This window comes from Gadus chalcogrammus, chromosome 15 (assembly GCF_026213295.1).
Source record: "Gadus chalcogrammus isolate NIFS_2021 chromosome 15, NIFS_Gcha_1.0, whole genome shotgun sequence".
NCBI classification, from domain to species: domain Eukaryota; kingdom Metazoa; phylum Chordata; class Actinopteri; order Gadiformes; family Gadidae; genus Gadus; species Gadus chalcogrammus.
The window spans coordinates 18,323,140-18,349,407 of NC_079426.1; the positions used below are offsets into that span (position 1 = coordinate 18,323,140).

The following is a 26,268-nucleotide window of genomic DNA, read 5'->3' on the forward strand; positions in this document are numbered from 1 at the left end:
GTGTGTGTGTGTGTGTGTGTGTGTGTCTGCTTGTGTATGTGTGTGTTCACAGGGGGTTGTATGTGGATGTTGCCAAAACAATTGTTGAGCATGTACAGATTTTTCTGTGTGTGTTTTGTGTTGGGCAGCTGCATCTGCTCATGCGGTTACTGTGTGTATGTGTGTGCGTGCGTGAATAAAACGACGTTCGTTTTCTACACCGTCTTGGCTGTTTTAGATTTTATATTTCCTCAAAAGGCCAACAGAGTTCAGATAAATAATTTGTGTCAATGAAAAATAAAGAAAAACAACCCGGGCATTCACAAATCGATAGCGGGCCAAAGGATCCCAGCAGTGTCTGTGAGGAACATATTCCCATAGGCCGCATTGATCTGCATCTCTCTGAACATGTGCCAGCGACAGGCTGGAGGTCACTTCCCTGTTTAACCCCTAACTCAACGCATTGGCACAAACAGATCCCTGAAAATGGCAGATATTTCCACCCCCCCGGCATTAATGTGCTACTTCTAATCGAGGCCAATTGAGAAAGCAGGGAGACTGGACATCTGTAGCCGTGGACCTTGTACTCCATGTGGCTGTGATATAGAATGCTTACACACATACACTTCCCCTATGGATAAAATAAGCATCAATGACTGATGATGTTGGATCAAGGACTCATGTGCCCAATGAGGAAAAGTTGAATCAAATATCAATCACAATGAACCCAAAGTTCTTGGTCTATGAAGTCCAGAGAGTTAAACATACCAGATCGTCTCTCTGCATAGACCAGTATCTAGTACGAGGGTATTGGCAAGGAGGAAATGGGTTCAATTCATGATCAGTTATGGATGATGGGGCTTAATTAAATATTTGACCTGGCATTGTAAACATTGGGGGCCGGTTTTTTGGCCGCCATAACATTACCCGTAACACTGTCATCTAGGGCATCCTTGAGGGCATCTTGGATGAGGGAAAACATTCAAGGGCCTTTGGAACTGAGCAGTCCAGTTTATGAATGGCGTAGCTAGTTTATGGCTTGGCCAATGTGTAATAACCTTATTTTGAATTCCAAAAAAATAAAGGGCAGTTATTCTTCCATTTTATCAGTGGCGTGCCTTGAATAAAAAAGCACTTCAATTATTCTTCATCCCCACAACTATACTAGCCTACACTCGTCCCATGTGATTTTGGAGATCAACTATTTATCATATCATTTGATGGTTCAAACATACTTTTAAAATGAGCTTTAGATAAAAGTGCATGCCAATTTTATAAACAGGGATGTCTGTCTGCAAAGCTACCGCAGCACGCAGGCCTAACTAGCGGTCGGGTCGACCCTTTCCGATCACGCCAGCTGAACTGGGCCTGCGTGCTTACGCCACCTAGTGGAGGCGTGGTGCAACGTCTGGAAAGAAACGAATTACAAAGTCGGGAACGAAAGTGAGGATTTGGCCATAGCAACATCACCAAAAGACAAGGTATCTTGTCTCTTCCCGCTGGGGTTTCAACTAGACAAGAATTTTTTTATGGCCTGACAAATGGGGGATGGAACAAACGACCACCCCCTCCTTCCTTGCCTAACCATTCAATCCTTAGCCAATGGGAAGCCCTCCCCCACTCCGGGATGGATCAGAGAAATCCCCTGATGCTCAGCGCCATCAGAACTCATGATGCAGGGATATTTAATTTATTTTGAAGCAAATTAGCTCAAGAGCTTTGGGTGCGATTAATACATTGGAAGAGATGAAAGCTGCGAATTCCCAACCAACAAGTAGGCTACACGTGGCAATATTCTCCCCTTTGATTCTCCCGCCTTATCTTTTGTCACCACATTGGCCGAGGGAATAAACACACTTGACAGCTATCCTGTTTACACGAGTAGCAAGCTTTAAGGTTGATTATTTTATTTATTTATTTTTAAGTGCGGCGTGCCTGTTTTTTGGTATATTTGACCTTGCGCTTATTCAATCTCAGCTGAGACCAAACACTAGTCCGCGAAGTGTCCCCAACTCATCACCCCCAGTCCACACAACCACTTGATTGGTTTTGAGGAATGCGGTGATCTGCACTGAACCTTTTGTTTTCATTACGCAGCCGTCAATCAAAGCAGACCCGAGGAGGTCCGCCTCTCCACCCCGTGGTCATGTCTGTCTGGGACAATGACGCACATAATAAAGAGACTGCATTTACCTACTCTACAGAACTGCTCCCCCACATGCTGAGCCACCTTGTGTGTGCAGTGAGGCAAAAGCTCAATATTTCAATAGTCCCACAAACCCACTAGTAAGACAAAAAAATAAAAACATCATCATCATTTGGAAAAGTAGTTTGAACCAGTGTTACAAATCAGAGAATTTAAGCCTACAAGCAGGGAACCCTGAAGACCAATAGCATTCCGGCATGAACAAGGAAGAAACAGGGACACATGGGGAGTGTATTTAAAAGTAGCAATTCTTTAAACAGCTATTTACAACGTAACCAAAGACAACGCCACTGAAAGAGGTACAAACTGGTTTCCTCCTGCAGTTCTGAAAAACTTTTGTTTTCGTCAAATCATGAACTGGGAAATATTGTATAAAATAAAAATATTAGCTTCAAGAAAAAAAGTAGTCCAAGCATTTTAAACATCTGCTTACCACTATGTACAGGACTATTTACATTCCATTATCCCATTTCAGACCAAATTTAGCCAAGTAACTCATTTACATTAAACCGCAATTATATTCATTGAATTAAAAAACAGATACAACGTAGGTAATCTACTTATTAAAAGTTATGGCTGTCCTTTGTTCAGTTATTGGTTTACCAAGAGTACTTGAGTTTGGTGCTTTAAACCAATTGACGTGTTTTCAATGAACCCAATGCATTATGGGTGGATCGTGCCTCTTCATCCTCCACGGGTCGAACCCGTCAGTGAATGGTATAAAGGACATCCCTAGACTATGAGATGCAATCCACAACACAAGTGAACAAGAAATGAACATAAAACATTATCCTGCTAAAATTAGTTGACAGTAGTTTTCGCTTGAGTCCTACACACAGCAGTTCAAAACCTATGTCCATCAATGGAGCTGTAGCATATGTGGTATATGTGGCATGTCCAAGGGCACTCCAACAGAGAGGAAATAAAAACATGGTAAAATGGACCCCTTCAAACTCAAAAACACACATTTTAAAACAAGGCTCAATACTGAGTATTCTAAGACAAACAAGTTTAAATCCCTAATTATACGATACCTAATGGATTCCAAATTAAATATGTAGAAAACTCTGACTGATACTGGCAAAGTAGTAGTATGACATTCAATATTCGTAATATTTGATTTTGGTGCCACGCTCAGCCAAGGACACAAACGTTAGAAGCCCAACCCTAAGACTAATTTTATCAAAACTAACTTGTGAAAATGTTTAAATAAAATCAAAAGAAGATCCATGCCGTTATCAGAAAACAAAATCTCAGTTTGTTTTGCATCTGTATAGTAAAAAAAAACAAATGGCAACAATCAGAAGAAAATCATAAAAGCTTATCTTATCGTTTTTTTATCCCCCTTCAAGCTAGTAATAAAACATGCACGTTGATAAAGGCATGAACTTATCCTAAACACAGTGAGTCTCACTTTAAAACTGATCGTGTCCGAAAAACATAAAAATAAGGTATCATGGACACGTATGGAACACTCTAAAAATCCATGAACGCAAGCCGTGCTTTCCAGTCGCCGGTTCCCATCCTCGCTCGCGGCTGGGGGACCATATTCAAATGCAATGATCTATGAAATATGAAATCTTAAGTTCCCACTTGGGCCAAGCATTCCTGTTGAGAACAAACACTCTGTGACCGCACAATGTTAAGCACCGACCCTGCCCCAGCGACCACACACGCCCCCGCCCGCCCCAGCCATTAACTCCACCGTCGGCTGGAGTACTGTTCCTCGTTAAAGGGATGCAATCCTACCGGGCGGGCGAGCGGGACCGGTCCAGACTCCTAGATCTGGCTAGACCAGGCGTCGCACTTCGGCCAACCTAGATGTAACGGTACGCAGAGCAAGTCAAGAGGGCTGGATGGGTTTGGCCGCGCCGTCGCTGGGACCCCATGGCTTTGGTGCAAGGCTCTTCCCTCACCATGCTACCGGGGTGCCGATCACAATTGGCCGTGATCTGCAGTTAGAGGGGCATTTTGGGACAGGGTCCAGACGACACGCCCTGTCGCTCCATTCACGGCGGATATTTCGCCGCCACCCTTCTCCCCCGCCTCGCTGTGCAGTTGGGGTGTGTAGGTGCAGAGTGTGTGTGTGTGTGTGTGGGCCCAGAGAGGCAGAGAAGGAGAGCGAGGCAGAGAGAGTGAGAGAGCCAGAGAGAGAGAGAGCCAGAGAGAGAGATAGCCAGAGAGAGAGAGAGAGAGAGCGAGAGAGAGCGCCAGAGAGAGAGCGCCAGAGAGAGAGAGCGAGAGCGAGAGAGAGACAGCGAGGTGTGTTAACATCGCTCGAGGTACTCGATAACCCGCGTGATGGACTTCTGTCCTGTGGTACCCACGGAGCACTGATGGCGGGCCGAGTGATCCGCAGACAGAGAGAGAGAGATGAGAGCGGGCCAGTGGCAGCGTGGGAGAACCAGAGAGAGGGGGGAGGAGTGGGAGAGAAGAAGAAAACAGGTCAATATTGGAGAACAGGTAACTACTGATTTCACAAGAAAGGGCTTCCTTCACATGAAACGGCTTCGGGCGAGCGTGCAACTCTGAATAATTGTCAATTCAATCGAATCGTTAATTCATGCAAAGTCTTGACTGCGGAGTGTTCCCAGCTTACTGGAATTACATAGTTACAACGCTGCCGGTATACTCAGGATTATGCGCTGGCAATGCAAAAATTACACAAGGGGCCCAGAGAAAGTATGTTTGTGGATCGCTAAAAAGGTACCGGTGTGTTGATGTTCAAATTAATATTTAAATGAGGTGCCTGACATTTGCACTTTGAGGTGGCTGTGAACAGTGTTTAAAAACAATTTCCTTAGGGTTGTTATACGTCCTAATAAATACAAGACACAACCTGCTTATATTTTCATAAATATCGTTCGGTTCGTTTGTCAAATTCAGATTATATGAATGATACACCCATACAGTACGAGCGCGTTTCAGGGGATGGGAATCTGTTTTAATATTGTCCTTGGCACAAGAGTGGACCATGTGCAGGCTTTAAAATCCCATTTAACTAGAATAAGAGGAGTACATGTGCGCATGTCTGTCAACAATTGATCCGATCGACTTCACCCTGGCCAGCTGTACTGCTGAGGGCCCGGGGAATTTCAGCGAGCAGCTCACTAAAAAGCGTCCAGCAGCAGTACCAGGGGCCAAGCGGTTGGCCCTGTGAACCGACATGTCTTCAACCGACATGTTTTCATTGGGAACTGCACTAGTGGAGTCCATTACAAACTCTGTGCAAATGCATGGACACTGCTGTGAAATACCGCCAGTTTTAAAACAGAAAGGATTTCAGGGCCCTACAAAAATAAGGTGGGCTGATGCCCTTACATCATCCCCGGCTCGCAGAGTTCCACGTTTTACGGCAAACCATCCAATTATCCATCACTGCTGTGAAGCCCAATTAGCAGTCAACCCACTCTTAGAATTGTAGCCACAACATGAACATTTGTTCTGATGTCCCTAATTCTGTTTACACTCACCAACCCCTCGCACTCGCAACACAAAGCGCCCTCGTAATCAGCGCTAATGAGAAGGTTGCAGCCCGTTAACAACATAGCTTGCAGAGGACAGCGTATACTCACAGTGAGGTTCATGAAGTTCAAGAACTTCTTCAGCATTTCCGTCATGATGGAAAAGTCGCCTTTGGGTAGATGTTCCCTCACAGTAGTTGCATTCGTCTGCACGAGGAGATACGAGTCAGTACCCACACACACACACACACACACACACACACACACACACACACACACACACACACACACACACACACACACACACACACACACACACACACACACACACACACACACACACACACACACACACACACACACACGGAATGTAGCGGTAAATTAAGAGCGCAGATGCCAACACGTGTCAAAAAGCTTCAACCTGTCTGAGCACCCGCTGGAAAATACATCAAAGTCGATTGAGCACAAATACAAACATATCGTAAAAGAATTAATACAATTCCAGAATGAAAGCGTCATTAATCCCTTACGGGCCCTTTATCCTGGAAAGTAGGAATATCCTGCGACAAATGCTCTCATACAGACAATTCTATGTTTATCATGACGCCAGATAACTGCTAATGCAGATCAGGGTACACCTCATCCCGATTCACAGAGAGGTCTGCTGTGGTCCGCACAATAATACAAGTCAATGATTCATTATGTGTCATATTCTGTTATTTATAAAATCCTCAAAACAACCGTGTTATGTGACAGCTGGACAAAGAGAGTAACCAAACTATCAAAATGTTCTTTTTCCACCAATACCCCCTGGCTTCCTTTGAACAAAGAGGTTTAAGAATGAGAGATGATGCCTGAATCCTTCGTATAAGTGGCTGCTGCTGACCACAGCAACAGTTCTGATTGTGGGCTCCGGACAGAACCACAGATGGATGATACCAGCACATATTGGTTATTTTGTTTGAAGATGGAAGGCAATAGGGGAAATTGAATTACACCAGTCCTTATCCTCCAAGAGAAATAACTCTTAGAGAAATAACAAGGGATTTGATTCTAAAGGACATTTCCGAAACACCCAATATTATGAACTAACCCACTGCTGCCGAGGTTGACCTACAGATAAGTCAAGCCTTTCATAAATAGCAAATTGCAAGTGGCTTTGCATAATGAACATTTAAGGAAACGATCACGCTATCCAAAAGATAAACCTCTATTTCTACCACATTCTAATGCTCTGTCTGAGCAAAAAAAGTGCTCTTCTGTAAAGCCCCCTGACACTTTCAGTTAGTTAGTGTGCGTGCATATCGGAACAACGCTAACTTTTTCCATCAGTAAACACTGTTTACAATACCGGTTATTGGTAAGTAGGGAAAATTGCGCGCGCGTGCGTGCGTGTGCGTGTGTGTGTGTTGGCACGGGTCTGTGTCTTTGTTTGTGTGGGGCAGTGTGTATGCGTGTGTACCTGGCTCCCCTGGCAAAGGCACCCCAACAGCAGGGCGGTGTAGGAGGCTGCGATGCTGTCCTCCATGTGCTTGCCAGCGTGCTGCAGAGCTGCACAGTGACGGGGACACACATGCACAACGCAAAGACTGTGACCACCATTACAGCACAGGATTACTGTCATGACACCAACCACCTACGAATGAGCAAAGCCCAGAAGAGCAGGGCTGTGACCCTTGCGGCCCGAATAAAAGCATCGCACACCCCTTTCAAATTCAGAGGGGACCTTCTCTTCTGACAAGGTTTGCATACCAGAACCGGGTCTTTATTTGCGATGAGTTGCGTAACGTGTTTTGGCGAGGTTTGATCAAAACATAACATTTCAAACCTCAATGGACTAAGCTGGCCCAATGGGGATCTCTTTATAGAAGTAGCTGAGCTGGGATGAAAATGCTGACTCACGTTCTTTGTGTGCAATTGTTTGTACGTTGCACACCAGGAAGTCAACTAGCTCAATAATAAGTCACAAGTTCTTAACCAGCCATGCATCAGTCTTGAGTTTAGGCTTTGTGCAGGTAAGATAGTAATTGGATATTCTTGCTCCGGAATGAAGCAGTGTTGACTGGCGTAGGAATGGGTAAATCTGTGGTCTGAGTCTGGGTGGGAGCAGCAGTGTAGGCCGATGAGCTGCTGAGACCACAGCATAAGAACCGCCCGGACTGTGACAGCTGAATGTGGGTGTTCGTCCCACTTTAGATCGCTTCACGTCAGACCATGAATATCTACTCAAAATTCATTACTTTTCAAATGGTATGCCGTTATGTCTATTATGGGTAAATGAGGAACATGCTCATGCATATTAATGCATGTGTGATTCCGGGTTGGTTCGATGTTAATATCTGACGTTTATTGATTCTTCCACCAACCCTGCACAAAGCCTGGTTACAACAGCGCCCTGGCAGCAAAGATGCTAATCCCTCACAGGTGTCAACCACGCTAGCCTGGCGTGTGCTGATCTCTACGCGACAGCTCCATTTGCAACACATGATTGAAAATTCGAAAAAGTATTAAAATTAAGATCATATTGATATATAAAAAAAAAGGATGAGTTTAAGAGCAGCGAGGCAACACCAAATCACAAGATCCATTTTTCGCTTTAGGAGGTTTTTTTGCCCGTTTCTCCCAGATCAAAATGGATTTAAAGTCTCCTTAGTTGTTAGGGCCGTGGACACGAGAGAATCTCGTCAAGTAAAATAATTGTGAATAAAACGGACGCTGCCAAAGTTACAAATGTGTTTGCACTTAATGTAATGGCCGCAGTCACAAAATGGTATAGTGCCGGTTCAGAGGTCCACATATGGTGCACGACTTTAAGCGCCGATATAAAATACCCCTCCATTAAACAGCCATTCATTATCGAACTGATCCGATGAATAACTAATGTGGAGTCTCTGCTCCTGCCATGAGCCTCGCTGCCTCAGAGGCCCGGGAGTACCTTTGTTCAGGTCCAGCTCCTCCTCTTCCTCCTCCTTCTTCTCAGGCTCCTGCGGCTCCGCCCCCTCCTTGGTCTCGGCCGCCACCCACTGGATCTCCCCGGACGTCTCCTTCCACTCCCCGCTCTGGTCCAGCGCCGGCTTGGGCGCCTCGCTGATGAGGTCATCGGTCTTGGCCTCGGCCAGGATGGCAGCCCGCTCGCGCTCCAGGAAGAGCTGGGGGCAAGAGAGAGAAGGAGATGAGAGGGAGGATGAGGGGAAGAGAAGGAGGAGGAGAGAGCAAGGAGAGAGAGGGATAAGAAGAGACAGAGTGAGAAGAGGAGACAGAGTGAGAAGAGGAGACAGAGTGAAAAGAGGAGACAGAGTGAGAAGAGGAGACAGAGGAAGAAGAGGAGACAGAGGGAGAAGAGGAGACAAGAGGGGGAAGATGAGACAGAGGGGGAAGATGAGAGAGTGCGAAGAGGATACAAAAGGGGGTAGAGGGGAGAGATGGTGAAGAGGAGAGAGACAGATTTCACGACTCGTTAAGGAGATGTATTTGTTGCTCCGATGGGGCCCAGGACTTTTTAATAATTCAAAAGGGGAGCAAAATGAGGGAGCAAAAACAAACAAGTTGGTGTAAACGAAGACTTGGAGTCAAGTCAGGAGGTCAGCTCAAGTTATTTGTGTGCACTCAATCTCAGTCAAAACGTCCAAAGAGCGCATAGCGATAAAGCCGGAGGATGTTAAAAAAATAATAACTGGATCTATAAGAGGCTAAGTTTCTAGATATATTCCAACGTTCATTTGACATTGTTGCCCTGAGCACTGATGGAATTTCTTAGCAGCCCGGGGCCACAGCAAATATAGGCAGAAACCATACTACTCAAAGGTCAATACATGAATCAAGGGGCTTATCCTTGATCAATATGGAGGGTTCTGCTGCATCTTGAGCACCACACTTAAAAAGCTCCAATATTTTCAACAGCTGAAGCGTAACATTTTATATACAAAATGGAGGACAAGCAAAATGTGTTTGCACAAGCGTATTCAGGGTATCACAAAAGTTACTCATCATTCACTGGTCATTAAGAGAGTCTTTGAAAGGGGTGTAGGTCCTGGCGGGATGCCTACCTTCACCAGGGCAGCCAGAGCCCCAGTGGCCGGGGGTTTGTCCTCATCGTCGGCCGAAGGTTCGCCTTGTACGGGGGCAGCAGGCTCCTCCCCCTTCCCTACAGGCTCCTCCCCCTGCCCTTGCACTGGTGCTGCAGGCTCCTCCGCCTGCCCTAGCAATGCAGGCTCCTCCCCCTGGCATGGCACTGCAGGCTCCTCCCCCTGGCATGGCACTGCAGGCTCCTCCCCCTGGCCGGTTGGTGCTGGCTCAGCGGGCGGCCCCAGGCTGCTGTCGTCCAGGCAGCCCTCTGACAGAGCGTAATCCATCTCCACCAGACTGTGGCGGTTCCTGGAGCTGTACTCAACCAGGTTAATCAGCAGGCCCAGACCCTGGTGATCAAGAGAAGGGTTTGTTAAGGTGAGGCGATAAAAACAAACAAGGGAAAAAGGGAATTAAACGAACCCCACGCATACAGAAAGGCCCAAAAAGACTAAAGAAGAAACAAAGTAGAAAAAGAAAAAGAAAAAGGGCGCAAGGAGGGCTGGACGATAAATCAATATTAAAATCTATCGCGGTAAAATCTGCCGTGATAACAGTGATTTATTTTATAATACATTTTCGATATACATTTAACGGCATCAATCACTGACTGCGCAGCTCCCACTGCAGACCACTCTGTCGGCTAAATGCGTGCCCCTCCCAGGCACAACAGTTCACGATGACCTTTTGTATCGAGTAGGGTACTAATACTCAAATACTACAACTAAAATGAGGCCAAAGACAAAGATATTATACCCAAGAAGGTGATTGCACTTCGGTTACTTGGCAATGGTTTCGGCTACCTGAAGTCTGACCAAATACAGACGTAGCATTAGGCGCAAAATAAGTCTGCCACTAGTCCTCAGCAGGCAGCACCCAACAGAGCCCTACCAAAGCATGAGTTTGTTAGCTTCACCCTCCTCCTCCCCCCCAGCCCTCCTCCTCGTTCAACTTTTGAAGTTTGACATTCATCACGCGTCTGCTTTTTCGGGCCATAACCCTGTACGAAAATAAATCGAACAGATACAAACAAATAACCTGCCCCACTATCAGCAGAGATTCATGGATAATAAGTATGAGCTTCAAGGGCGAAAATATGTTTCCCAAACATGGTGTACTCAGCTCTGCTCGGTCTCCAGCCGTCGTTTAAATATTTATTATTGTATTGAATCAATGTCCTTTTGAGAGGTGTTTGAAACCAGGCATTGGATGAGAGGGGAATCCCAGCAGTTGTTTACATTTTGTTTTAATTTATTGCATCAATATTTAAAGTTAGTTGAAACAAGGCATTTGATGTAATAGGAATCACATGAATTGTATATTCTAAACCATAATTAACCTCCTGGTTTGGGTGTTCTGTCCTAAGGAGGAATATCTTATCTTAAATTTATTAATATTAATATAAATTATATACAGTGATAATTATCAATAAAAAAAAATAACGATGGTGATATTTTTGGTCCGTATCGCCAAGCCGTGCATACAGGAGTCTAGTCAACATACTGCCTGCCCTTATGCAATGGAAATCTGCTGCCTGGACGACACAGGGAAGTTATGCAAGCATCCATAATGACTAGTGATGCGGATCAATGCGTGATCGGTGCATGTTTAAAGGACAATTCCGGTATTTAGCACATTGAGCCCCCTTTCTGGTTTATCTAGGATGAAATATAGTGGTCGACCCACCGAAATGTTGACTATTGGTCCTGTCTCGGGTATTTGGCTCATTTCGAATCACCCCTGCCTGCTTCAGAATGGCTGGCTTTGGGCTTTCACAAACCTGTCCTTAAAACAAACCTTAACGTTTGTTTTCAGAAATGTGCAACTCACCGAATGGTCAGTGGTGTTCGTTGATGTTCCTAATCAAGTATCGTAGCGAAATACAGTTTCTGTTGGTTTTTATTTGGCATTTTGTAAATCCCATTGAAATGGAAAACGGACCACTGATGTATCACACGTTTGGTTGCTCCGATTGGCAATAGGTCTACCGAATTGAGTCATGAGGCATTTTGGTCTGCGCTCGTCGATAACAACCCTTCGAAATATAAAACGTAACAGAGGTTTCAGGGTAATACGCATGTACGAATTGATCTGACAACGTCCGGCTAGGGTTTTTATTTTATGGGGACAGAAGCAATTTTTTTAAATATTTACTATGCTTAAAGGAAGCAGGATTATTACCTAATTTTTCACTTTATTTGGTTTTTACACATTTGAAGATTTTATTTAAAGTCACATTTGTCTTGTTATCTTTTTTGTTGCTGATCCGAAAATGATCCGACCCGTGACTCAAAAACCGTGACACTATCCGAACCGTGAGTTTTGTGCTCCGTTGCACCCCTAATAATGACCCCTCTAACACAATAGTACTTCACATTACACCGCAGCCCTCCGCCTGACGCAGCCCTCCGCCTGACGCAGCCCTCCGCCTGACGCAGCCCTGCGCCTGACGCAGCCCTGCGCCTGACGCAGCCCTGCGCCTGACGCAGCCCTCCGCCTGACGCAGCCCTCCGCCTGACGCAGCCCTCCGCCTGACGCAGACCTCCGCCTGACGCAGACCTCCGCCTGACGCAGACCTCCGCCTGACGCAGAGGCACTCCGTGTGTCCGGGCGGTCTCACCAAGACGCGGATGTCAAAGCGCTGCTCCTGGGGGATGTAGCGGGGGGCCCGTAGCACGCAGTTGAGGGCCGTCACGATCAGCTCGTCCTGCTCCCCCGTCTTGGTGCTCCCCCACTCTGCACACAAACACAGAACACTTGTTACGTTGGGCCACAGTGATGTATAACATGGGGAGACGCTACGGAACAGACATGTTAATATTCATACCCACAACTCCATCTGGATTACCTGCTAAATTGAAAGCCTGGCAGCTCATGAACCCTCATTATCAAACCTCAGACGGCAGCAGCCATTTGAAGTGGGCCTTATATTATTCTCTGAGATTAATTCTGCCAGGCACGCACCAGCATAGGCAGTGGCCCTGGCTTTGCTCACGTGGTCCCATATAGATTTGGCCCATCGTTGACATCTATTGTTGTGACGTACAAACAAACAGCCCATAAAAGCACCCTTCATAACTCAAGTAGTCCGACTCAAAGGTTAGGGGAGCCATACCACTTTAAAGTTAGACTGCTGTATGCTAATGATAGAAATGATATATTGATTCAACAATAAACATATAGAAAAAAAATGAATTGAACCCTCAAATTGAAAAATGCATTCCTAGAATTTAAAGAAATAATAATTTGTGCATACTATATTGGCTGTTTGAGGGGAAGTGGTGACCATATTACTGTTATAGAGCCATTGTGGTTCATAGTATATTTTTGAACTATCTAGTAGCATTATGAAATTTATCCAGAAGCCAAATCTGCCAGCTCAGGATATATTGCTCTGGCAAACGTATCTGGCCTCACGCCAATCGGACAGATTTCCAGCAGTACGGCCGGGGCCGGGACAATCACAACCGTATATCTAGAATGGGGCAGGTCTAACACGATGGCAGTACAGAGGAACGCCCAATAGGGGCACCGTTGAGGCATTTTGATAGACATCCAAGATGGTTGCCACTGATGTGTCACACGTTTTGTTGCTCCGATTGGCAATAGGTCTACCGAATTGCGACATGGGGCATTTTGGTCTGCGCTCGTCGATAACAACCCTTTGAAATATAAAACGAACAGAGGTTTCAGGGTAATACGCATCAACAAATTGATCTGGCAACGTCCAGCTAGGGTTGAAGACCAGCCAACAACAACTGATTTCAAATGGCACATGGATTTGTGTCGCACATGCTCAAGCCTTGGAGAGCAAAAATGTGTTAATCGCTGGGGCCTTTTCCCACTGTGACTTTCACTTTGGCAGCACTGGCGGGGATTACCTCACTTACCCGGTCTATGAAACGGATGGCGTGGTGGAGGACTTACCGTTGTCGTGGGTGAGATTAAGCAGCACGCCGATGACGGCCCGCATGCAGTCCTCCACGGCCTTGCCCACGTTGCTGAAGCTACAGTGGGGCAGCTCCGAGCCGGGGCACAGGGAACTGTTGTTCAGAGCTCGGCTGTAGCGCTGGATCATGTCCTCGCAGCAGCGCAAGCCTCTGGAGGGGGGGGGGGGGGGGGGGAAGAAAGAAAGAGAAAGAGAAAGACAGACAGACACTGTTAGGACAAAGAGCACTTGGCTGTGACCGAACTGGCTGAAGCACAACCGTGGTTACTTTTAACACTATTTCAAACTTTCAAAAACATTGGAAGGCGATCAAGGCAGGTCAGTTCACCGAAATTAACGAGCTAGAGATAGGCACTGTGGATCACATTTGTATAACTATCTGCCCTTTCGGCTGGCTGCCTGGCTGATCAATTGGCTGCGCCTTAATTAATATGCTAAATCAGATAAGGTTTGCAGGCCGCACGACGCCACATTCCTCCATCCGTCTCCATACTTGGGGAACATGCCTGCCAATAGCTGGCGGCTAATCAAGCTCTGCAAATGAGCAGTGAACTCAGCGCAGTGCGGCGAGCAAAGCAGCTATGAGGGGGGTGGAGAGGGAGACACGAGAGAGAGCGAGGCACGGGAGGGCAGATCATTTCCAACAGAATCATTCGGTCCTTCGCAAATAAATAGGGAAGAATCTTGGAAAATAGTACGAGAATTTTCTTCGTCTGTGTTTCTCACCGGGCGGCCGACACAATGAGCTGGGAGTCCTTGTAGGCGATCAGGTAGCCTTGGTTCTCGGGGTTCTGCACCGTCACCTGTAACGGTTCCACGCGTCCATCAGAGAGAAGATGGAAGACGGTGATCAGAAGAGCGAGACACTTGATTAATGGCACTCTCAGTCGGACGCTGTATTTGTAAATGTTAGATATATTTTTTAAAGGTTGAATCTGATGTTCTCTTTCGGCCGCCACTGCGTTCAATTACAGCCGCCCTTGAGCGGGGCGGCGGGCGCGGGGCTCGGGCCGGACGAGTGGTACTTACGCTCTCCAGCACTCTCAGACACCGCTCCGCTCCCCACAAGGAGGCCACCAGGTTCTCCTTGTCGTCCTCCTCGCTCAAGTTCTCCACACACTCTTTCACTGTGGGGAAACAACACAAACAATTTATATGCAATTTCACAGTTTCAGAGAGGGGTCAGAAAGCTCTGCGACATTTTTCACTAACATTTGAAAGGAACAAAATGAATCATCGGCATCTTCAAGATACCCAGACACTAACACACACACACACACACACGGCCTGCTACTAACGATTATTGTAATAGGCGATTAATCTAACGCCATCTTTTCGATTAATGACTTGGTCTATAAAATACCATAAATAACAGCAAAGGTCATCACAAGTTTCCAGAATCATAAATGATGTCCTAAGTGTGCTACCTTTTTATTACAAGAAGTTAAGAAAAACAAAACTATTCCTTTAATAATGATCCAAATATTTAAATAACATTAAGTAGCGAAGTGAATAAACGTAATCGATTATTCACTTCAGTCATTAATACATTAGCAAAATTGTATTTGATAAATTGACTTATCATAAATCATTGTAGCCCCAACCCACCCAACCCCACACCCTTCCCCACACACACACACACACACACACACACCTTTGTCCACGATGTGGTCCAGACCCCCGAGGAGACGCAGCTCTTCCTTGAACCAATCCCCGGCCCGCTTGGAGGTCAGAGAGAGAAGAGTCTCCATTGCCAGGTGGCCCGTCTGGTACAGACACGCAGACAGACGGACAGACGGACAGACGGACAGGGTCAGTACCAGCAGTGTTGTATCACTCGGCCCACCAGCCCTTTTCCACTGCCTTGATATAAAGCATAATGCAACAATGACGAGAACCCTCTTAGGTTCCATACAGCATCAGCATTCCACAAATCTGGCATCCCCTCTTTACCGGGGATACTTGTACGTACAAATACCCTGATATTGAACCAATTCCCCACCCTGCATCGATGCTGCTCTAATGACTGCAGAATCCACCTCAAGCACTAGCCGACCAATCCATAACAATCCAAACGCGAGGCGTGGAGAATCATTGTACAGCCCAAAGCACACGGAACCAGCACAAGATAATGTCTTCCAATCTTTCTTATACAAAGAAAAGAAAAGGCCATGTACATTCATGCTCGTTGTGCTGTGGTCCATTAAAACTACATGATTACATCTATTTGGGGCTGCACTACAAATACAAAGCGAACCTCGCACGGCGTGCTGTGGGCGCGGCTCACCGTGATGTTCTCCAAGTCCAGGTGTTTGTTGTGCACCGTCTCGCAGAGCTTGCGGATCTTCTCCTTGACCTTGGCCACCTCCTTGGGGCTGAGCTGGTCCGGCTGGTCCTGGGGGTCCTGGGGGGCCGGCTGGAGGGGGATCAGCTGGTCCATCTCCAGCAGCTTGATCATCAGCTCCAGGCAGGCCCGGTCCAGGTCCATGTTCAGCCGGTCGCGGCTCAGGATGTACATCAGGGCCGCGGTGCACAGAGCAAGGTTCTGGGACCATATGGGACATAGCGTTTTTTTTCAATATGGGATGCTTGCAACTACACAGGGGTCAGTAGACTGGGTAGCCCATTCTGCCGGCGATTTGAGTTCGCCCTGCAGGAGGGTCTGGAGAAGAGCAATACATTTCTTTCTGCTTCCGATACGTTTCTGTGCGAGCCAATCACCAAGCTGGCTTTTCCCCCTTTCTCCCACACAATGACGACAGGGAAACAACGGCAAGCAGCAAATTGCGGACAGAGTCATTTGAACTAGGCCCATTGATCACGCCTCTTGTGCTGAAGAAAATGACAGCAGCTTGCCCTGTCCAACGTGCAATCTACGATTGAGCTTGGTCTGGCAATAGCCAGGCTACTGGGTCAGGGCTTCACTCCCAGACCAGGTCAGAACTTCCATTAAACAGAATAAAACTAAAATGAAAGCTTGCCACTGGAATGGCAAGCCAAATAGTTTTTTGAATTTAAATGTGTTTTGATGATAGGTGTGCTTGCAAACCTCTAATTGGGTATTGATTTGGAATAAATATATTTTAATTATGCCTGAAGGACCATGGGAAACGCATAAGGTCACCGATGGTACTACCTTATGCAAATTGCCACCCTTTAAAAGGTAATGAGGATTGGCATACTATTGGAAGTTGGTTGTGACCTGATCAAAACTTACACAAACAGATCATGTCCCTTTGAGAAGACCGCAAGTCATTTGATAAAAGCTCAAGGCCATCGACAAAAATTACAAAATTAAAATCGAAGTATTAACAAATGATCAAAATGCTATTTTGGTTGAGCCACTTGTCAATCAGACAGACGGGGAAAAGTAAGAATTAAGAGTTCCACTGACCGGATGCTGTGGTGCGTCGCTGATCATCTTGAAAACGTGCGCCACTTTTCCTCTGGCCCGCAAATGCATCCTGAAACCGGGCAGTGCACAGCGCGTGGCTAGGCTGATTATACTGGAGACCGGCGGGAGAGGGAGGGAGAAAGAAAGACAGGTGAGGTGGAGGTGAGATGGATATTGGGAGAGGCAAGGAAGGGGAAATAACAAAAAAAAATATATATACACTTGAAAGCGAACCATCTGCCCCTTATACGGTTCATCGCCACTCAAGAATCCACTATTTTAGAACCTGTACAGTTCTGAAAATAACACTATGTGAACTCTGGCGCATCATAACACTCAATAACACTTTAGCGGGATACTGTTTCCCCTTTTTGCAGGAGTATCCAATCCGGTGGAAATACAATGGGAACATTTGAGGTCATTAGAGTGTGGTCACACCTCACTGAAACCGGTGAGACTGTACTCTTTGTAGGGCCTTCCATCGTTTATCAAAAACCAATACAATTAACACTCATTCAAGGACACATAACGTGGAAGAGATACGCATAACTCATTAATCTGAGAAATAAATGGTCATACACGGCGGAATGGGAGCTGGGGGCAGGGAGGGATTTGAAGCGTCCTTTTTATCATTCATCACTGGTTCCAACGGTTAATTTAGTATTTATTAACTTAGATTAAGTTGTAAAAAGCATTTAAAAAGGCAGACTGATTTATCATCCGGGACCGATGTGAGACATGTTGCGTGCTCTGCCCGTAGTTCCCCAAACCGTTAAAGGAACCAAGTGTGAAGCAATACATCGGAGCTGCAACAAAACATGGAGAGCGTGGCGTCTGGTAGTCATCAATCGCCGTTTAAAGTCCTGAGGAACACGCATCGTGTTCTCCTGAGGTTTAGAGGCATGACGTTTTTTCTGATTCAACGTTTAATGCCCCATTCCCTGCTTCTTTTCCCCCCTCTTATAAAAACAACTTCCAAGACTCCATTATATGCAATACAAAGAACCAGACCCCACGGTACAGGCACTGCACTGCCGACTCAGGAGGCTCCTGTGCGCTCAGGGTGGAAAAAAATTATACCATAAACAGAGTCTGCCTCATCAGATAGGCACATTCGAGCCCAACTAAGTAAGGACAAAAGGCACGGGGGCCACTGTAGGAACAACAGCTTCCCGAGCAGGAGAACAACAATCAAAATGAAGTGCGGCTATCGAGTGTACAGGGCCGGCACAAAGGACCACCGCCCCTTCCCTCGGCCCTCCTGTCACAAACAAAACACACGGCTAGGGTCGCCGTCTCCTCACCTAAGGCATCGGGTGTTGAGCGGCTGGCTGCTCTTCAACCCCGTCTCCAGGTACTCAAAGTCGTCTGTGAATTCCTGGTTCTCTCCAAACTCCACCACGTCGTTGAAGTGCTTCACGTGCTGCACCACGGTGTACAGCTGTGAAGGGACAGAGCACGGTTAAAACGTACTGCTGTGTGTTTGTGTGCATTGTGTTTTTGTAGACACACCCTTATTAGAGGAGCTTTAGGCCCCGTCCAAATGGAGCCGAAACGGGCAAAAACTATCCGGTTTCGTTTTATGCGGTTCAGGAATATCTCCGTAAAGACGGAGTATATATTTAAGGCGCTGGTTCTCCACAGAAAAAGTGAAGCGCATGCAGCCTGCGCGCATACAGCCTGCGCGTTGTATACAAACATTCAACAACAACAAACGCACAAGACTGCGGTTTCACCAAAAAAATCGGCTTCGTGTGGACGGGGCCTAGCATCCATATACTAGTGCTTCCATTAGCAGTGTGAGCTCTATTCAAAGATAACACACATGGGGGGAGGGGGTGCTTTGTCAGTCTGCACTCAGCAGGAGGGAAGAGATGGGATCCTTTTGGCTACAGAGATTTATAGGAACAGCAGTATGGATCACCTGAGCACATCTGTGGCTGGCTGATTAATTGATTTTATGCCAAGATGCCCATCTGCCGGGAAGCCAATAAATCACTAATGTTCGACTCATACCAAGAGCAAATAAGAGCCAGCAGATCTATAAAACACCTATATAGAGATATAAAAATATAAGTATTTTGAGTTTGATACTGGTTTGGTGAGAAAAGTGACAAGTCAAAGAAATTAATAATAATGAATTGCATTTATATAGTGCTTTCGTGGTATCAAAGCGCTTTGCCTAGTGAGTGTATGTGGAGGTGTATGTATGAGTGTATGTGTAGGGATTTGACCATCAGTGTGTAGCGCCCTACTTGGGTGAAGCACGGCTGCCAATATGTCACAGTGTCACAGAGGAGAGGTGCAGAGGGATGACACTATGCAGTTGATGCTTGTAATCTGAATAGAGGACGATAACCAAGGCATTGCTTCAAATAAACCCCTTTTGCCGTTTAGGACTGCTGGTCCAACTACCAACTCCCCCCCCCGCAGATTTGGATTGCTGTTGGCTGGACTCCACGACACTACACTTGGTTGAACTCCGACCCAGAGCAGCGTTGCTCAGTAAATACTAATCTATTGACAGAACATTTCATCTGCAAACAGGGAGCACGCCATCGGGTCCCTCGCTCACCTCCTTGTGCTCCTTCCTGCATTTGAGCGCGGTCACGATGTCCTGGTGGAGCCTGGTGGGGAGGGTCTCTGACTTGATCACCTTGGGCGGCGGCGGGGGGGCCTTGAACAGCCCGTCATCTTTGTGGGCGGTGCCCTCCTTGCTGCCGCTCGACAAGGTGGGCTGAGTGAGCGAAACAGAGGCCAAATTGTTAGTGAATTGCTAGGGCCCATACAGATAATTACGCTAACAATGATATATATATTTTTTACTCCGTTTTGTTGCTATTTATTCCACAATTCGTGCCGTGAAAACGGATAAATCATAAAATAAACTAGAAAAAGCATTTCCTGCAGAAAATGCGGTGAGTGCTGAAGTGAAAAGTGAGGTTGAAAATATTTTTTAATAAGGCCACATAGATTAAGACATAAAGAACCGTTAAATAGCTTAAATCAAGTGAAGGGATTTGAACAAAAGTTCAAAAGTCTAAATGGAGACGCAAAGCATTGCTAAATGTAAAATGAATTGAACTGAAGAATCTGAAAGGTCAAATGTATTGCCCTGCACTGCTGGGGGGGCTGTGTGTGTGTGTGTGTGTGTGTGTGTGTGTGTGTGTGTGTGTGTGTGTGTGTGTGTGTGTGTGTGTGTGTGTGTGTGTGTGTGTGTGTGTGTGTGTGTGTGGTGTGTGTGTGTGTGTGTGTGTGTGTGTGTGTGTGTGTGTGTGTGTGTGTGTGTGTGTGTGTGTGTGTGTGTGTGTGTGTGTGTGTTTAAGAGAATAGCGAGCCGGTGCGCGATTAAAAGTAGCCCAATAGAGTGGAAAAAAGAGCCCAATCTGGCAACACTACCTGAACGTTTTCCAAAATTAGCCCAATCTGGCGGTAAAAATGGCCCAATTTGGCAACACTGCTGAACGTCCTCACGCTCCAGCGTCAACGTAAATCATTGAGACCAACTGAAAACGAAGCCGGTATGAAACTAAAACTGTGATTCTGAAGAAAGTTTTTATGATATCGAAATTCCGTTTAGATATTCTTGAAGATACAAGTGTGTAGATTTGTTAAATGGTTTGAACGAAGATAAACGGTTGAAAATGTATTTAGTTACGTCTCCGCCATCAGTGAACGTCTTATTATGAATTGTATTTGCCAATGGCGATAAACCAATAAACCGCATCCCTAAAAGATACACAAATGAAATAAAATGTATGATTCGATCAGGCGGGAATGATAATCTGAGTAAAGATCTGTTTCCCCTGTTGAGCCTGTTTTGACAGGAGGGCTGGCCACACCGAAACGTGTTATCCACGCAAGAGCGCAAGGAGTTACTCCATAGAATGGACGGGAACCTTCCAGGGTAGATCATATCGTAAAGGCATGCTGTCCCGGGGGTTTCTCCCAGCCTTGGGGTTCCAAAAACCGGACAACAGGATAAACACTCGGCCAAACTTTTACGGGGCAGCATCTACTAAAAGATGAGGTGGTTCTGTTAGCCAGGGAGAGCGTTCTTACGGGAGCGGTGTGCGCGCGGGCCAGTGGTGGAGGAATCTCCTCGGGCTCGGGCTGGTTCCAGTGGCGCGCGTTGTAAGAGGCTTTAGCAGGAGACTGGGAAGACAAGCATTCATATGCATATTAAAACAGTCCTTTCAATCAGGCCAAGCAAGAACAGAATACGTGGAGGCCGATCCACAGATTGAAATGAATAACAGACGGAACAAGTGGATTATGGATCAATAAATGAGTAAAGCAAATAGCTCTCACTCTTGCCTTGGGAACAGCACTATGCAGATAGGCTGCATACATATTAGAGACAGAGGCAAGAGCTAAAACAGACTTACAGATTTTTCCAGAGACTTTAATTCAATTACATTGCCCGAGAAAGAAACGCTAACTTATACGACCTAGAGTCAATGTCTGCAACTGTGTCAAATGACCCAGCATCGGAAAAAACTACTGGTAAACGACCATCAGCAATTGTTAAAAAAACAACTCCACAGCTAAAAGCAGTGTCATCAGTGTCCCACGAACAGATAGGGCAGAGGTGTGCAAATCTGTGAAAGCATTGCAATGAAATAATAAGTAAAGATTACCACTTCATGGCTCAACACTTTGCAACTACAGAATGTTTTTTGTATGGAGAACACACACTCAAACCAAAACATCCACTAGAGGCCCCACCTTCTTTGGGCCACTGAAGATCTTCTTGAACCCAGTGGTGAGCTCCTTTGACTTGTCACCCGGCTTCCCTGAGCGCACCTTCGCTCCGTCAGGGGCTGCGGGGATGGAGTCCTCCGTGAAGTCAAGACCATCTGTTAGGAAATGCAATTGGTGGGAATGAGCCTCTGGTCGCTATGAAAGGTTTGTCAGCCGAAGTTCAAACAGTTGACTCAAGCGCAAGAAGACAAATATTGTGCAAATATTGACATTGGTGCAATACCAAACAACGGCTTGATAAAACATAATAATAATAATAATAATAATAATAATAATAATAATAATAATAATAATAATAATAATAATAATAATAATAAAAAATGATCACAGAGCGTTAAGATTTTTGTTGACTATAAAATTATATTTTGAACACAAAATTAGACATGTTATGAATGGACATAATGCTTTTTTGCCAAGCCAAAGGGAACCAATGGAAAAAAATTCATCAATTGACATACATTTAGCCTATTTAAAAAGGTAAACACTGCTTTAATTCTGGCCATTGATCTCCAATACAGCAATATCCTCTTCTGGGTGCCCCTCAAGATTATTTCCTGCTATTGTGCAAGGAAAGTTTTCCCATAAGAAACATGCAACGACGTATCATTTAAGTTTATGAATCGCCCAAACGAAGTTAAGTTATTTGAAAGTTAGCAGAACTCCAATGGGAATATTTGATTGGGAAAGTGTTAACGAGGAAGAACACAATAATGGCCACTTTAATCGTAATAGTTTTCCAGCCTGGAGCACCACCCCATACCCACCGGCCGTACCTGTGTTGCTGCTGGTCTGGCTGTCCTGAGAGTCGCTGGTGTGGGGGCTGTCCACGCTGACGCTAAGGGCAGCCAGCGCCGCCGCCGCCGCAGCAGCCTTCTTGGCTTTCTTCCTCTCCTTGACCTGGGAGCCCTCCTCGTCGCTGTCGCTCTCGCTGAGTTCGTCGAAGCCAAAGTACTTGATCTTGTAGCTGCTGCTGCCGCCGGACACGCCCCCCTCCGAGCCCTCCGAGCCGCCGTGGTCCTCCTTGTCCTCGAAGCCGAAGAACTCCAGCTTGGTGTCCTTCTTCGTCTTGACAGGTCGGAACCTGGGGCACACAAATCTAAGCATCATTGCAATAAAATAGTGACAGAAAGTGACTATAAAGTCGCAGAGATTAAGCAAAATCCTTATTATAGACTATTGCGATGCAAAGTTCAAAGTTTGCAAGTACAAATGGTGGTACTAATTGAGTTTGAGTGTATAAAATCCTTGCCCTAAGTTGGAAAATGAAAAGAACCAAATAAAATTGACACAATATCAACCTGAAGAAATAAAGCGGCATCCGGTTCGACCCAACTAGACACCACCTACATCGTCCTACCTGGTGTTCTTCACTAGCTGAACGTCAGACTTCTTCTTCATCAGGCCCGCCTCTCCCAGGTCGGCGGGTGCCACCGGGGCCACCAGCTCGTCTATGCTGCGCTCAATGGTGTCCTGGATAGTGACGTTGCACACCGACAGACAGGAAGGGTGCAGCACCGTGTAGTCCCTTACCCGGCCTCTACCTCGGCCGGCCGCCGGCGCCTTAGCGGCCGCGGTGTTAGCATTGGCGGCAGTTTTAGCGACACCGGTGCCCACTGTGGTGTTGGGCTTGGCATCGGCGCAGGGGGTTTCAGGGGCCACGCCGACGTCTGCACTATCTGAGGAGGCAGAGTCTCGACCAGGCCGCTGGTACTTCCTAGAGTTTGCCGTCCTGAGGGTGAACGGCGACGGCTCAACGTTTTCCACGGGCTCTGCTGGAGGCTCCGAGGCCAGCGCCCTCTCTTCCTGACTCATGCCTTCTGAGGACATCCCATCCTTGAAAGACGAGTTGGAGGTGAACTGGGAGTTCCGGCTTCCTCCAGGTAGCATTTGAGAAGAGCCTTTGCTGCACAGAGTGGCATCCATGCTTAGTGAGGAGGTCCCTGTTGGATTGCGGTCTCTCGACGTTAACGAGGAGGATGCGGCTGCAGGCTTCTGGATGCTATTGGATGCTGTGGTTCTGGTCCAAGACGACTGGCTGTTTTTCACCAATTTCTCTTCAGAAGTCTGCTTGGCTGTTGATTGGGAAATGAACACACAATCAAGACATGCTTTGTTAAAAAAAGAACCAAATCCAAACATAGACCTATAGATCAGTTTGATTGCAATGTGCAAATCTCCCCCTCACATTTTAATACATTTCACTAACATGCACTAACATTAAGCATGTAATTGTTCTGTTTAAGTCTCCTCACCACCATTCCATTCATCTAAACATGCATAATTGCTTTTGCATTCATAATACTTGGATGGAAATGCAATAACCGTACCTACCATTTCAAACTATGATGTTGATAAGAATTACTACAAAAATGTAGCAAATACATTGAATAAATATGTTGAATGATTGAGGACATTAACATCTCCACCCAGAAAGGCTTGATGGTGACCTCGAACTCGGGAACTTCCTGTTGTCAGGCTGCAGGGCTAGCCATTAACCATTGACACACGTTGCTACCTATGTGAACATACGTACAGAACAAGCTGCAGAATGCAACACTTGAGTCGGAGGAGCTAAGCCGCGACATCACCAAGAGGCAAGAGACACTGGTGAAGATCGAGGAAGAGACTCAACGGGTCGAGAAGGTCAGCCAGTCATTCATGAACCTGATTGGTTGACAACAATGCTACCTATTCGTCAGTAAGACTTACCAGCAGAAGTGACAGAGGAGGCCACAGCAGCCTTTGTGCCAGTCGCCTGACCAGATGGAGGTTTTGATGTTGCATGTCCATCCTCTGATTTAGACTGTGTAGCTGTCTGAGAGGTGACAGTCTTTGACTCATCATCGCTGTCAAATCCAAAGGGGTCTTCATCATTGTCGCTGTCGACCTCAAGCCTGGGCCGCTTGGGGAGCTCAGCAACATCAGACTTTAAAGATGACCTCTTTGTCCCCAATTGTGCCTTGTAAGTTGTCTCCCCCCATTTAGTGGTAAGAGTGGGTTTTTTATTAGAGAAGACCTCTTCAAATTTAGAGTTGGCTTCACCCCCCTTACGGTTGTATGTTTTACCAAATCGTGATGTCATGTTGCTTTCTCTATGTTACATATTCTCTGTGGAAAGAGGAGGAACAGTTTCAATTTCATACAGAAATTTGACCAATTGATTCAGTGACCTTCCTCTACAATTGTACAGTCATTCTAGGAAACATTGTGACAACTGGCTTTTAACAAATTTTAAACTACACGTTATAACCGTCACCAGAGTGATAACATATTTGATGGAAATAGGGGTTGATCTACTGCATTTAAAAAATGAGAGGCCAAGTACATCATTAATAATAGTGAGCTCTACGACACATTAGGGATGAATGATTGCCACATTGAAACGATGTTGATCACAACAACTATACAAAATATGTTTGTTCACACGACTATACGTTAACCACTGCAAAGGAAATGAGTCACATCGACATTTATCATTTGATTTGATATAATTTTAAAGTAGGAATCTATCAGATTATGTCCGACTCCGATCCCATGCATCTTCTAACATTCACATTAGCTTATGGGTAAGCAGTGATCCTCATGGATTTCACCAAAACGTCGCTGCTAACAGCACTACCTTACTATATGGAGGCTTACGCGACGCAGCTACTCCAGTACAACAATACATGGATCCACAGCCAAGGCAAGAAAGAGTTAACGGCACAGGTTAGGTCGGACACCATAACATATGGTTAGCCGCACGTTAACTCCGGCTTGGGGGTCGAGTCATGTTTCCAAGTTACAGTAAAGTTAGCCCCAACACGGTGGCTAAGCTAACACCACTCTCCTGTTTACACTGTCCGTGGGGATGTCGAAACAAGCAGGAACACAAGAACAACTCCGATCCCTAGTTGGTGTTAGAAATATTTCCGAAGGGGACAAAACAGAAACCACACTCACCACTGTACTCCTGTGATGGACTAGTTGTTTTTTAGCATCCAGCCGGCTAGGCCTTATCCCCAGTCCGACTAACCAGACGGCTAAAGTCCGTTCACTGCCCTATCAAACTAGACCACAAGCCCGCTCCACGTCCGTGCATGTCCTCTCAACCGTGGTTAGGAACGGTGGACGTTATTGGTGAGCCAAACAATGTGAATACTCGAGATTATCCCGACTTTTTGTATTTTTAAGTGGTATTGACGGCCATTAAATTTCCCCTCCCTCTTCCATCAATGCCAAGATAGTGAAGTTTGGTTCGAAGCGTAGCGTCACGCACTCAGGAAACGACCAATCAGCGACGAGGAGGTTTCGTCGTGCAGGAGATTTCGTTGCTTGCGTCAGTAAGCTTGACTGCCATTGGGTACATTTTGAAAGCAAAAAGACGATAGGGGGCAGTGTATGACAAGACATGACTGCATTAAAGACGTATTTCCGGTTATACTTTTGGTTAAATTGGATATTGTTA

At 46.1% G+C, this 26,268-nt stretch overlaps 1 protein-coding gene across 2 annotated transcripts; it reads right to left on the bottom strand.

Annotated features, from left to right (window-relative positions):
• wapla (WAPL cohesin release factor a) lies at positions 1 to 26,094 on the bottom strand. Of its 2 annotated transcripts, none has more exons than XM_056609028.1 (20): positions 25,764 to 26,094; positions 24,531 to 24,929; positions 23,179 to 23,893; positions 22,595 to 22,917; positions 21,786 to 21,916; positions 21,120 to 21,212; positions 19,633 to 19,794; positions 18,362 to 18,498; positions 17,058 to 17,169; positions 15,951 to 16,208; positions 15,318 to 15,429; positions 14,693 to 14,790; positions 14,390 to 14,466; positions 13,642 to 13,814; positions 12,335 to 12,450; positions 9,696 to 10,064; positions 8,585 to 8,798; positions 7,112 to 7,200; positions 5,761 to 5,856; positions 1 to 4,518 (listed from the first exon to the last, which is right to left on the bottom strand). In XM_056609028.1, exons 2-20 carry the CDS (start codon positions 24,901 to 24,903, stop codon positions 4,453 to 4,455), a joined length of 3,714 nt encoding a protein of 1,237 aa, XP_056465003.1. In that variant the 5' UTR covers positions 24,904 to 24,929; positions 25,764 to 26,094; the 3' UTR covers positions 1 to 4,452. The 2 variants fall into 2 exon arrangements, with proteins under 2 accessions (XP_056465003.1, XP_056465004.1); XM_056609029.1 differs by having other exon boundaries at positions 22,595 to 22,902; positions 25,764 to 26,093.
• Positions 26,095 to 26,268: the final 174 nt, after the last annotated feature.

Excerpts from the sequence above, each read along its gene's own strand:
- wapla (XM_056609028.1), bottom strand. The coding sequence starts at position 24,903 with ATGACATCACGATTTGGTAAAACATACAACCGTAAGGGGGGTGAAGCC. Across the intron at positions 21,917-22,594 it reads CCAGACCAGCAGCAACACAG|ATGGTCTTGACTTCACGGAG; the intron begins GTACGGCCGGTG and ends ATTTCCTAACAG. Across the intron at positions 5,857-7,111 it reads GCCTTTGCCAGGGGAGCCAG|ACGAATGCAACTACTGTGAG; the intron begins GTACACACGCAT and ends CTCCTCGTGCAG.